At 46.9% G+C, this 13,744-nt stretch overlaps 1 protein-coding gene across 1 annotated transcript in view; it reads right to left on the reverse strand.

Annotated features, from left to right (window-relative positions):
* Nucleotides 1-13,539, reverse strand: part of LOC132765050 (carcinoembryonic antigen-related cell adhesion molecule 5-like) — an 87,631-nt gene extending 74,092 nt beyond the window's left edge. Inside the window, exons 1-2 of the mRNA XM_067461199.1 lie at nt 13,448-13,539; nt 10,194-10,562 (exon numbers count right to left, since the gene is read on the reverse strand). Coding sequence (XP_067317300.1) covers nt 10,194-10,562; nt 13,448-13,502 — 424 coding nt within the window. The 5' untranslated portion in view covers nt 13,503-13,539. The remainder of the gene's footprint in view (nt 1-10,193; nt 10,563-13,447) is intronic.
* Between the last annotated feature and the right edge of the window lie 205 nt (nt 13,540-13,744).

Below are 13,744 nucleotides of genomic sequence, written 5' to 3' on the forward strand. Positions count from 1 at the left end.
ACTCACAGACCACCGGGATGCGAAAGGCGTTGCTGGTTTCGTCGAAGGCCAGATTATACACCCGGCACTGGTAGTCCCCAGCATCGCTGCGCTGAACCGGCCAGATCTCCAGCGTGCGGTTATTGTCCGAGAGATGGACGCGGCTGTCGTTCCCCGGCAGCGGCTGCCCATTCAAGAGCCAGGCCACGTCGGCCAGGACGGCGCTGGTGTTGCAAGTGAGCTGGAGGGTGTCTAGGTTCTCTGTGGGGTAAGGGACCGGGGGCCTGGGGATGGTGGGCTTGGAAATAATCTCTACGGAGGGAAAAGGAGACAACGTTACACTCGGCGCTGAAGGTGCGAGACAGAACCGGAGGCGGCGGTTCCTTTGGCCGAAGCGGAGACTTATTTGGGGAAAGAGAGGCGCAGAACCAAGCCAGGAACGGACAATGTTGCATGGAGCGTCGGCGCTTTTTGCAGCAACTCTCAAGCCAAACTCATGCGAGAAACCCAGAACTAAGTAACAGGCACTTTTCCAATTGCAAGATAGATAACCAAATTAGAAATGGACAATTTTGCACAGAGAGTTGGCAGTTTCGCAGCAAAGGTCTTGCTGATTCTGTAGCCAAACTCGTGCTAGAAACCCAGAACTAAGTAACAGGCACTTTTCCAATTGCAAGATAGATAACCAAATTTTGCACAGGACTTGGCAGTTTTGCAGCAAAGGTCTTGCTGATTCTGTACCAAACTCGTGCTAGAAACCCAGAACTAAGTAACAGAAACTTTTCCAATTGCAAGATAGATAACCAAATTAGAAATGGACAATTTTGCAAAGCGAGTCGGTAGTTTCGCAGCAAAGGTCTTGTTGATTCTGTAGCCAAACCCATGCTAGAAACCCAGAACTAAGTGACAGGCACTTGTCCAATTGAAAGATAGATAACCAAATTAAAAATGGACAGTTTTGCACAGAGAGTTGGCAGTTTCGCAGCAAAGGCCTTCCTGATTCTGTAGCCAAACTCGTGCTAGAAACCCAGAACTAAGTGACAGGCACTTGTTTCAATTACAAGACATATAACCAAATTAGAAATGGACAATTTTGCCCAGAGATTCGGCAGTTTTGCAGCAAAAGTCTTGCTGGCTCTGTAGTGAAATGCATGCTAGAAATCCAGAACTAAACAACAACCATTGCATGTTAAGTAAACAAGTAAATTACAAATATTGTCGGTTACTCAGACATAACTCATGGCTTCCATTTCAAGGAAGTGGTGCATTTGCTCTGGGTTTTAGTCTGAAAAAACAGATATTTGTTTTAAATGCAAGACATACAACCAAGTTAGAAATGGGTTGCTGTGAGTTTTCCGGGCTGTCTGGCCATGTTCCGGAAGCATTCTCTCCTGATGTTTAACCCACATCTATGGCAGGCATCTTCAGAGGTTGTGGGGTCTGCTGGGAACTAGGCAAGCGGGAATTATATATCTGTGGAAAGTCCAGGATGGAAGAAATAACTCTGTGTGTGAAGGTTGCAATTGGCCACCTTGATTAGTATTGAATGGCCTTGCAGCTTCAAAGCTGGCTGGTTGCTGCCTGGGGGAATCCTTTGTTGGGAGGTGTTAACTGGACCTGATTGATTATTGTCTGGAATCCCCTTGATGTGGTCAAAACGTCAGGAGAGAATGCCATACAGCCCGGAAAACTCACAGCAACCCGGCGATTCCAACTTCGACAACACAAGTTAGAAATGAACAATTTTGCGCAGAGTTGGCGGTTTTTGGAGCAAAGGTCTCTAGCCAGAAAACATGCTAGAAATCCATAACTAAGTAACAACCATTGCATGTTGAAGTAAACGGGCAAATTGCAAATACTGTCAGGTACTCAAAGGTAACATGTGGCTTCCATTTCAGGGAAGTGGTGCATCTGCTCTGGGTTTTTGTCCGGAAAAGCAGACACTTGTTTTAAATGCAAGATCTACAAACAAGTTAGAAACAGACCATTTTGAACAGTTTTGCAGTAAAAGTCTTGCTTGCTTGCCTTGGGAAGAGAAAAAGCAAAGTGCAAATCAACATGTTAATAATGATGATAGTAATAATAGCTGACTCTGTAGCCAAACACATGCTAGAAATCCAGAGCTGAGTAACAACCGTTGCATGTGAAGTAAACGAGGAAATTACAAATACTGCCAGTTACTCAGACATAACTCATGGCTTCCATTTCAAGGAAGCGGTGCATCCGCTCTGGGTTTTAGTCTGAAAAAGCAGACACTTGTTTGAAAATGTGAGGTAGACAACAAAGTTAAAAACAGACAATTTTGCACAGAGAGTCGGCAGTTTTTGCAGTAAAGGGGAGAGAAAAAGCAGAGTATAAACACACATAATAATACTGATAATAATGACTGAGTAACTAGCCAAACGCATGCTAGAAATCCAGAACTAAGTAACAGACACTTGATTTAAAGGCAAGATATATCACCAAGTTAGAAACAGACAATTTGGCACAAAGATTCGGCAGTGTTTGCAGTCAAGGTCTTGGTGACTCTTTAGCCAAACTCATGCTAGAAATCCAAAGCTAAGTAACAACTGGGCTGTTGTAGGGTTTTTCCGGGCTCTATGGCCATGGTCTAGAGGCATTCTCTCCTGACATTTCGCCTGCATCTATGGCAAGCATCCTCAGAGGTTGTGAGGTCTGCTGGAAATAGGAAAAAGGGTCTATATATCTGTGGAATGACCAGGGTGGGGCAAAGGACTCTTGTCTGTTGGAGCTAGGTATGAATGTTTCTACGGTAGACTCCTGCAGAAGGGAGAGGATCTCTCCTGTCCTTTGCTGAATGTAGCATTTGTTGGATTTTGCATGGTAGACTCTTCTGCAGGAGTCTACCATGTACCATGCAGCTGTGGACAAGAAGTCTACATAGATAGGGACCCCCCAAACGCAGCAACATCATTGCCCAAACACGCATCAAGGAACATGGAAGGCACTGCGGACTCCTTCAACCAGAGAAGTCAGCCATAGCAGAGCACACGATGAACCAACCTGGACACAGCATATTATTTGAGAACACAGAAATGCTGGACTATTCTCACAACCACCACATCAGGCTACACAGAGAAGCCATTGAAATCCACAAGAAGCAGGTGGACAATGTCAACAGAAAGGAAGAGACCATGAAAATGAACAAAATCTGGCTACCAGTATTAAAAAAAACTCTAAAATTACAACAGCAAAACAACAGAGAGGAAACAAACAAGGACATCTAATCACCTCTCAACAAAAGTTTGCTCCAGGCACTGCAAGGCCATCAAATGCTAATCAAGGTGGTCAGTTGAAACATTCCCACCTAGCTCCAGCAGACAAGAGTCCTTTGTCCCACCCTGGTCCTTCCACAGATATATAAACCCCTTTTTCCTAGTTCCAACAGACCTCACTACCTCTGAGGATGCTTGCCATAGATGTAGGTGAAACGTCAGGAGAGAATGCCTCTAGACCATGGCCATATAGCCCGAAAAAATCTACAACAACCCAGTGATTCTGGCCATGAAAGCCTTCGACAACACTAAGTAACAACCATTGCATGTTAAACAAATGAGTAAATTGCAAATAGTGTCCGGTACTCAAAGGTAACAAGTGGCTTCCATTTCAAGGAAGTGGCCCACCTGCTCCAGACACTTTTAAAAAATGCAAGATATACAACCAAGTCCATTTTGCCAACCAGCCCCGCTTTTGCAGGAAATCCAGAGCTAAATGCCCACAGGAACGTAAACAACCATGGCATGTTCGGCCAATGAGACATGCCGCCAGTTACTCAGAAGCAACTCATTGCTTCTGTTTTATCCGCACTGAGCGTTCAATACTTCCAAGCTGAAGTAGACAGACAACAAACTCCCTTGGAAGCGCACAAAAGGAACCTCTATCTGCCATATCAGTTTGGGTCATCACCATTTGGTTCCAGGATTTCCTATGTCATCATCTGCACGGAGAACCCGCTTTCTTAGATGGGCCTTGAGATACATCACCAAGTCAGAAATGAATTATTTTCCAATAAGGGCCTGTTGCTTGCCAGCAAGGAAATGCAGGAAATCTGGAGCCAAATGACCATAAACAGGGAGACAAGCATTGCGTGCTAAGCCAATAAGGAAATTAGAAATGCTCTCCATTATTCGGAGGCAGCTTCTGTTTCAGGGAAGCAAGGAATCCGCTCTTACGTTCAGCCTGAATCTTAAAAGAGCCATTCGAGTTCCTGAACCATTCTTGAAGATTGGTGCATGGGGTCCTAAGAGTGGATTCAAAACCCTGTTGATTTGGAAGCCATTAATCCACAAAAGACACCATTTTGAGGATGTCTCCAAAAAGAATATTTTGGTCCACATTTTTTTTGCACACATTCGACCCTCCCTTAATAATAATCACAAGGTATTTCGGGCTGTGTTCTAGAAGCATTCTCTCCTGACGTTTTGCCTGCATCTGTGGCAAGCATCCTCAGAGGTTGTGAGGTCTCTTGGAAACTAGGCAAGTGGGATTTTTATATATATATATATATATATATTTGTGGAATGATGTCCAGGGTGGGAGAAAAACCTCTTGGCTGTTTGAGGCAGTTTGGGGGTCCTCCTGGACTTAGCGCTGACGCTTGAAGCACAGGTGTTGGTGGTGGCTGGGAGGGCCTTCGCGCAATTAAAACTCGTACGCCAACTGTGACCATACTTCGTGAAGTCTGACTTGACTATGGTGGCCCATGCCTTAGTTACCTCTAGACTGGACTATTGCAATGTTCTCTACGTGGGGCTACCCTTGAAGACGGCCCGGAAATTACAACTTGTCTAACAGTCGGCAGCCAGATTAATAACTGGGGCGACTTACAGGGCGCAGTAAACTCCCCTGTTTAAGGAGCTCCATTGGCTGCTCTTCATCTTCCGGACCCAATTCAAGGTACAGGTTCTGACCTATAAAGCCCTAAACGGTTTGGGACCCGCCTACCTTTGTGACCGTATCTCTCTCCATGAACCAGGCCAAACTCTTCAATCTTTGGGGGAGGGCCTCCTTTCGCCCTTGCCAGTCTCTCAAGCCTGCCTGGTGGGTACAAGGGAGAGAGCCTTCTCACCTGTGCCACCCCCCCCCCCGACTCTGGAACTCATTGCCCGGAGAGATTAGGAAAGCCCCCACCTTAGAAACCTGCTCTCTGTCATTATGTTTGGTTTCTATGTTTTGTGTATATTGTTTATATGCTTTGATGTTTTATACTTTATTGTTTTGTTTATTTCACTGCAATTTGTATTTTTGTATTGTAATTTGTTGTTCGGGCTTGGCCCCATGTAAGCCGCTCTGAGTCCCCATTGGGGGAGATGGGGGTGGGGTATAAATAAAGATTATTATTATTATTATTATTATTATTATTATTAGAGAATGTTGCAGTTGGCCACCTTGATTTGCACTGAATGGCCTTGCAGCTTCAAAGTCTGGCTGATTGCTGCCTGGGGGGATCTTTTGTTGGCTGGTTAACCTACAACAACCTAGTGATTCCGGCCATGAAAGCCTTCAACAATACATTGAACATCTCTACAGGGAGGTGTGAATGTTGCAGTTGGCCACCTTGATTTGCACTGAATGGCCTTGCAGCTTCAAAGTCTGGCTGGTTGCTGCCTGGGGGTAACTTTTATTGGCTGGTTAACCTACAACAACCTAGTGATTCCGGCCATGAAAGCCTTCGACAATACATTGAACTTCTCTATGGGGAGATGTGACTACTGCAGTTGGCCACCTTCATTTGCACTGAATGGCCTTGCAGCTTCAAAGCCTAGCTGATTGCTGCCTGGGGGATCTTTTGTTGGCTGGTTAGCCTACAATAACCTAGTGATTCTGGCCATGAAAGCCTGCCACAAATGTTAACCTCTGAGGATGCTTGCCATAGATGCAGGCGAAATGTCAGGAGAGAATGCTTCTAGAACATGGCCATATAGCCCGAAAAACCTACAACAACCCAGTGATTCTGGCCATGAAAGCATTCAACAATACATTGAACAGCTCTACAGGGAGAAACTGTTAATTTCTGAGGATGTCTGCCATAGATGCAGGCAAAATGTCAGGAGAGAATGCTTCTAGAACATGGCCATATAGCCCGAAAAACCTACAACAACCCAGTGATTCCAGCCCACAAAAAATAACAAAGCCAGTGGACCTGATGGGATCCCTGCTGAAATCTTTAAAGAGGGAGAACCTGAGCTGACACAACAACACCAATTCAACAATACATTAATCACAAAGTAAGTAAAATTTTGCACAAAAGGGAATTTCAATCGTTGCTCACATCCCCGCAGATCCTTTCGGCAAACAGTAATTCAGTATGAGCAGTCAAACATTTGGGATTCAAGCCACGAATAATCAAGCTGAGTTCATACATTGGATTTGGATTTTTGTATCATTTCGACATGCAGAAACTTCTTGGAAGCCAACACCATGAATCCATTATTTGCACTTTGGGTGACATCTCACTCCCAAATATTTCCAACCCTGAGGGCGACATTGCTTTCCTCGAGGCTCTGATATGTCTGAGATCATTTGGGTCATGGTCAAGCACAGATTTTTAAAACTTGAGATGCAAACCATAGCAATTACACATTAACAGCCTCTGCCGAACAGATCCAGAAGCAACCGGAACGCCACAGAAGAATACAAAACAGTAAACAAATGCCGCACACAAATCATCTCTCTCCAAACGAAACCATGCAAGCAACCGTTTGGAAATGCAAAAAACCCAACGTCATTCATCGCAATCTCTTTGCAGTTCAAACACACACACCCAGCCAGGGCAAGAATCGACATTTTGGTGTCAAAGGAGAAACTCCCAAAGGCATCCTTTGTTCGCCAGATTAACATGGAATGCGATCCAGGCAAAGACGATCTCTTGAACCCTTTCACTTTCAAATGCAAGACTTGCAAATGCCGCTTGGGCGAGAGAGACAGATCTCCTATCTCGCACATCAACATTGCTTGCAGCCAATGAATCACTATCAGCCTGGCTCTCCATGTTGGATAACCCATGCGCCACAACAACACTTTGAGCCCACTTCAGAAAGCCTCAAAGCACAAACTGCACAACTTTAGTCGCAAAGCATCCTGTCTCCATCTTTCACTTGGGCAGTGTGGGCAATAGTCATGGGCAACCCTTTAATGCAGTGTTTCTCAACCTGGGGGTCAGGACCCATAGACGGGTCAGGGGGGTGTCAGACCATCAGGAAGCACAGCCTTTTCTGTTGGTCATGGGGATTCTGTGTGGGAAGTTTGGCCCAATTCTGTCATTGGTGGGGTTCAGAATGCTCTTTGGTTGTAGGTGAACTGTAAATCCCAGCAACTACAACTCCCAAATGTCAAGTCTATTTTCTTATACTCCAGCAGTGTTCAAATTTGGGCATATTGAGTATTCGTGCCAAGTTTGGTCCAGATCTGTCACTGTTTCCTTCTAGTATTTTCTGTTGGTCGTGGGAGATCTGTGTGCCAAGTTTGGTTCAGTTTCATCGTTGGTGGAGTTCAGAATGCTCTTTAATTGTAGGTGAACTGTAAATCCCAGCAACTACAACTCCCAAACGTCAAGTTTATTTTCCTCATACTCCAGCAGTGTTCAAGTTTGGGCATATTGAGGATTCGTGCCAAGTTTGGTCCAGATCCATCATTGTTTGACCCCACAGTGCTCTCTGGGTGTAGTTGAACTACAACTCCCAAACTCAAGGTCAATGTCCACCAAACCCAGTATTTTCTGTTGGTCGTGGGATCTCCGTATGCCAACTTTGATTCAGTTCAATCGTTGGTAGAGTTCAGAATGCTCTTTGATGGTAGGTGAACTATAAATCCCAGCAACTACAACTCCCAAATGTCGAGTCTAATTTCCTCAAGGTCCACCAGTGTTCAAATTTGGGTATATTGAGGATTTGTGCCAAGTTTGGTCCAGATCTATCACTGTTTCCTTCTAGTATTTTCTGTTGGTCATGGGATCTCTGTATGCCAACTTTGGTTCAGTTCAATCTTTGGTAGAGTTCAGAATGCTCTTTGATTGTAAGTGAACTATAAATCCCAGCAACTACAACTCCCAAATGTCAAGCCTAGTTTCCTCAAGCTCCACCAGTGTTCACATTTGGGCATATTAAGGATTCATGCCAAGTTTGGTCCAGATCTATCATTGTTTGAGCATACAGTGCTCTCTGGATGTAGTTGAACTACAACTCCCAAACTCAAGGTCAATGTCCACCAAACCCAGTATTTTCTGTTGGTCGTGGAATCTCCGTATGCTAACTTTGATTCAGTTTAATCTTTGGTAGAGTTCAGAATGCTCTTTGATGGTAGGTGAACTATAAATCCCAGCAACCACAACTCCCAAACGTCAAGTCTATTTTCCTCAAGCTCCACCAGTGTTCACATTTGGGCATATTGAGGATTTGTGCCAAGTTTGGTCCAGATCCATCATTGTTTGAGCCCACAGTGCTCTCTGGATGTAGGTGAACTATAACTCCAAAACTCAAGGTCAGTGCCCATCAAATCCTTCTAGTATTTTCTGTTGGTCGTGGGAGTTCTGTGTGCCAAGACTGGTTCAGTTCCATCCTTGGTGGAGTTCAGAGTGCTCTTTGATTGGAGGTGAACTATAAATTCCAGCAACTACAACTCCCAAATGTCAAGTCTATTTTCCTCAAACTCCACCAGTGTTCACATTTGGGCATATTGAGGATTCCAGCCAATTTTGGTCCAGATCTGTCATTGTTTGAGTCCACAGTGCTCTCTGGGTGTAGGTGAACTACAGCTCCAAAACTCGAGGTCAGTGCCCACCAAATCCAATTCAGAGTGCTCTTTGATTGTAGGTGAACTATAAATCCCAGCAACTCCCAAATGACAAAATCAATCCCCTCCAACCCCACCAGTATTCATATTTGGGTGTATTGGGTATTTGTGCCAAATTTAGTCCAGTGAATTAAAATACATTCTAATATTTACATTAGGAGCATTCATAACAGGAGCAAAATCACAGTTGAGAAGTAGCAGCGAAAACAATGTGACGGTTGGGGGTCACCAAGACATGAGGAACTGTATGAAGGGGTCGTGGCATGAGGAAGGTTGAGAAGCACTGCATTAACGTTTCCTTAGCTCTCTCCAACCAGAGACCTAATCTCATATCACGGGACAACAGCAGGATGAGAAACACTGCTTCAATGGCTCACTTTGCGGGAAGAGTTGCATGCAATGCCAGCAGCATCCCTTCATTTTTTATTCCCGATTTGGGATATAGGACTCAGGCTTTAGGCCAAGTCTTACTCACATCCGGAACTCCATATTGTGATTTTGGATTCTGGATCCAGATTATTTGGGGATTTTGATTCCAAAATATCATTCAAGGTGGACTCTTTGCTGCCCATGACTAGAGGCCACAACATGCCCATCAATGGGTATTTCCTAAGCCCGAGATGGAACAGAATCAACTCATTCGGTGCCAAAATGAGGTGACTCATTTGGGTTACATTTGCACCACAGCTCCTTGGAGAAAAGGGCTGCTGGGAAACGTAGCGTGGCTCAGGCCAAAGGACAAGCATGACTTCAACAAGCTGGGCTGTGTAAGCCAACATTGAACCATGAGATTTCATTGGCACAACTGGTAAACAAACCTGGTTTGGTGGCAAATCGGGACAAAAACAAGGAGCCAGAATTCACCAAGCCACAGCCAATTAGGTGCAAATCTAGTTTTTGTGCCTATGGCACTCTTCTTTACCAAATCTGATCAATTTTTGCCAGGCTGGATCCAATACGTTGACGTCCCAGAAATCCGGCACCATTTCAGTCCTGAGCCACACCTTCGGAGTCTCTTCTTTCCAGACCAACCCAATCTGACCTCTTTCTCTGTCCTTCCTGAGAGAAGGACAACTGTGGGTAGAGTGTCAGCTCTGGCAACTCAACAGACCTAAGAAGGACGATTTTGTAGCCACATCCAATAGCCAAAGGACAACCATAGCAAAATGCAAAAAGGGAAATTCTCTGAGGTCGCCACCTCCTCATTCAGTGGAAATGGCTGCTCTTAGGTCCCTTCTACACTGTCATATGAATTGGATTATATGGCAGTGTAGACTCATATAATCCAGTTCAAAGCAGATAATGTGGATTGTCTGCTTTGATAATCTGGATTATAAAACAGTGTAGAAGGAGCATTAGTGCAGAAAGAAAGGCAGGACGCATAAAGAACATCTGAAACGTACCTGAGACGAGGAGTTCCACTTCCCCTTTCTTATTTCCGTCAGAACTCTCTGCTAAGAACGTATAGGTTCCAGAGTAGTTTCCTGCTAAATTTGTGATGTTAAGGGAGCACGTGGAGTCCATAGTCTCTCGCCCAGTGTAGTTGGCTTCTAGTGTCAGTTTAGGAGCTGGATAGAAGAAGAGGATAAAGATGGTGCTTGCAGGATCATTTCCCCCTCGAAACCAACGGCAAGTACTAGTGGTTGCAGGGATGCTTGCGGGGATGAGGCTGACGTCTCCTCCTTCAATCGGCTTTGATGGCTTCACAGAGATAGTGGTTGTTGTCCCAGTCTGGGCTCTGGTCAACAAGAAGCACAGACTCAGGACCAACACTGTAGTGAAAAAAAGAGAAGGGATGTCACATCCTGCAAAACATTCACTCCAAAAACAAAAAACCCCAGCCACAACCTCAAAGTCACTTCTAGGTCTCCAAAATATCTCCCCAAAGTCTTTGGGTTTCCCCATTTGGCTTTTCAGAGAGCGGGAGAACCCAACCATTGCAATGTACAGATCATTGAGCCCAAGGGTAAATAATAATAAGAGGGAAATATAAAGGAAGGACAGCCAGTCATTTGCCTGCCCACTTAAGCCTTCTCAGTAGCCTCATTCAGTAGCTTCTCCAAGAGCCCCCTCCAGTTACCCATTCAGTAGTCCCTCCAATAGCTTTTCTAGGAACCCCTTCTGTAGCTTTTTTCAATTACCTTTCAGTTACCCATTCAGGAGTTTTTCCAGTAGACCCTTTCATAGCCTTCCTAGAAGAAGGCTCTGAAAGAAGACAAGAGAGGAGATTCCGTCTGAACACGAGGAAGAACTTCCTGACTGTGAGAGCCGTTCAGCAGTGGAACTCTCTGCCCCGGAGGGAGTGTGGTGGAGGCTCCTTCTTTGGAAGCTTTTAAGCAGAGGCTGGATGGCCATCTGCCGGGGGTGCTTTAAATGCAATGTTCCTGCTTCTTGGCTGAATGGGGTTGGACTGGAGGATGGCCCACCAGGTCTCTTCCAACTCTAGGATTCTGATTCTATGAGTAGGAAGGTTATGAAGCCCTTTCCAGTAACTTCTTCAGAACCCCATTAAGAACTCCCTCAGTAACCTCTCCGTGAGCCCATTCATTACCCCGCTCCCTTGGCCTTTTTATTTGCTTTCCCAGGAGCTCCTTCAGTAACCTACACAGCAGTCCTTCTAAAAGCTCTTTTTCTGTAGCCTTTTGAGGACCCTCTTCAGTGGTCTTTCCAGTTGACCCTTTCGTAACCTTCCTAGGGGTTCCAAGGCCCCATCTACACTGCCAGATTATCTGCTTGGATAATCTGGATTATATGGCAGTGTAGATTCAGCCTCAGCAGTCTTTTCAAGTCACCCCTTTCATAGCCTTCCTAGGGCTTCCTCTCGGGAGCCTTCTCACAATAGTCCTCTTCAATAGCCCTATTCAGGAGCTCCTCAGAAGCTTCTTCAGATGCCCTTAAGAGGCCCCTCAATGGCCTCTCCATGAACCCATTCATCAGCCCCCCTCAGCCCCTTCAGTAACCTGTTCAGCAGTCCTTTCAGAAGCCCATATTTCTAGAGTTCCCTCCCAGGAGCCTTTTCAACAGCCCTCTTCAATATCTTCTAGTAGCCCCTTGTTAGCTTCTTCAGAAGTCCCGCCAGTGGCCCCTTTTCATACCCTTCCTAGAAGTCCCTCTTTTCAAAAACCTCCTTCAATAGCTCTTCCAGAGGTCCCTCGGGAGCTTCTTCACAACTCCTTGAAGACCCCCCCCCCCATAGCCTTTTGAATTGCTTTCCCAGGAGCCCCTTCAGTAACCTATGAAGCGGTCCCTCCAATATCTCCTAGGTCCCCCTCCAGTGGTCTTGTCTGTGCCCTCTTCCAGAGCCTTCCTAGGAGTTCCTCTCAGGAGCCTTTCAAGTAGCCCCTTCCAGAGTCTTTCCAGGGCCCTCAGGAACTTCGTAGGAGTTCCAATCACAAGGTTTTTGAGCAGCTCCCTTCAATGGCTCTTCCTCAGTACCCTCTTCAGTCAGGAGCTCCCTCAATGGCCCTTTTCAGTACTTTCTAGTTGCCCCTTTCCTAGCCTTCCTAGGAGTTCCTCTCAGGAAGCCTTTTAAGTAGCTCCCTTGAAGAACCTTCCCAGAAGACCCTCAGGAGCTTCTTCAGAACGCCCTGAAGAGCCCCTTCAGGACATCCCCAAGCGCCCATTAATGAGCCCCACTAGTGGCCTTTTCCCTTGCTTCCCTAGGAGACCCTTCAGTAAGCTGTTCAGCAGTCCCTCCAGTAGGAGCCCCTTTTCATTGCCTTTCTAGGGGTTCCTTTCCAAAAGCCTCCTTCAAGAGCTCTTCCAGGAGCCCCTCAGGAGCTTTGTCTGAGCCCCCTTTAAGAGCCCCCTTTCATAGCCTTCCTAGGAGTTCCCCAGGAGCCTTTGAAGTAGCCCCCTCTGAGAGCCTTTCCAATAGCCCCCCCCCCCCGGCCAGGAGCTTCTTCAGAGCCCCTTTTAAGAGCCCCCTTTCGTAACCTTCCTAAGGGTTCCTCTCAGTAGGCTTTTGAGCAGCTCCCTTCAAGGGCTCTTCCAGGAGACCCTCAGGAGTTCCCTCAACGGCCCTTTCAGAAGTCTGCTCAGAATCCAAGAGCCTTTCCAGGAGCCCCTCAGGAGCTTCTTCAGAACCCCCTTGAAAAGCCCCCTCAGTAGCCTTTTGACTTGTTTTCCCAGGAGCCTCTCAGAAGCTCCTCTAGCAGACCCCCCAGCAGCCCCCTTTCAGCTGCCTTTCTAGGTCCCCTTCTAGTGGTCTTTCCAGTCTCCCCTTCCAGTGCCTTTCTAGGACTTCTTCTCATGTCTTCCTCAGAACTCCTTGAGGAGCCCCTTTTGGACCAAGAGCCCATTCATCGGCCCCTCCCCAAGTAGCCTTTGGACTTGCTTTCCCAGAAGCCCCTCAGTAGCTTCTCCAGCGCCCCCCTTTCAGCCGCCTTCCTAGCTGCCCTTCTGGTGGTCTTTCCAGACTTCCCTTCCAGACCCTTCCTGGGAGTTCCCCTCATTTGCCATTGCAGCTTCTTCAGAACCCCTTTAGAGCCCCTTTTGGACCAAGGGCCCATTCACAGCCCCCTCCCCAAGTAGCCTTTGGGCTTGCTCTCCCAGGAGTCCCTCCAGTATGCCCTTTCCCCCTCCGGTGGTCTTTCCTGTTACCCTTCCACGGCCTTCCTTCGTGGGGTCGTGTGTCCCCCCCCCCCATCCTACTCACCGGCCAGGGGCGCTCCTGCCCCGCCTTGGCCCCCGAGGGCCCCCCTTCCTCGCATCCTGCCCGGCTCTCCGCCTGCCTTCTTTCCTTCCTTCCTCCCTCCCTTCCTTCTTTCCTTCCCTTCCACGCGCAACCCTGCTTCTGCCTCCTCCTCTCTTCTCCTCCTCTGGGACTGGGCTCCGGCTCCCCGGCGGGGGGCCACTTAGGCTGTGCGGGAAGGGACACGCCCCTCGCCCCGCCCACTCCCCGGACACGACCCCGCCCTTCAGCCAGGGGGAAGGGAGGAAGGGAGGGAGGGAG

Source organism: Anolis sagrei, chromosome X, assembly GCF_037176765.1.
Source record: "Anolis sagrei isolate rAnoSag1 chromosome X, rAnoSag1.mat, whole genome shotgun sequence".
NCBI classification, from domain to species: domain Eukaryota; kingdom Metazoa; phylum Chordata; class Lepidosauria; order Squamata; family Dactyloidae; genus Anolis; species Anolis sagrei.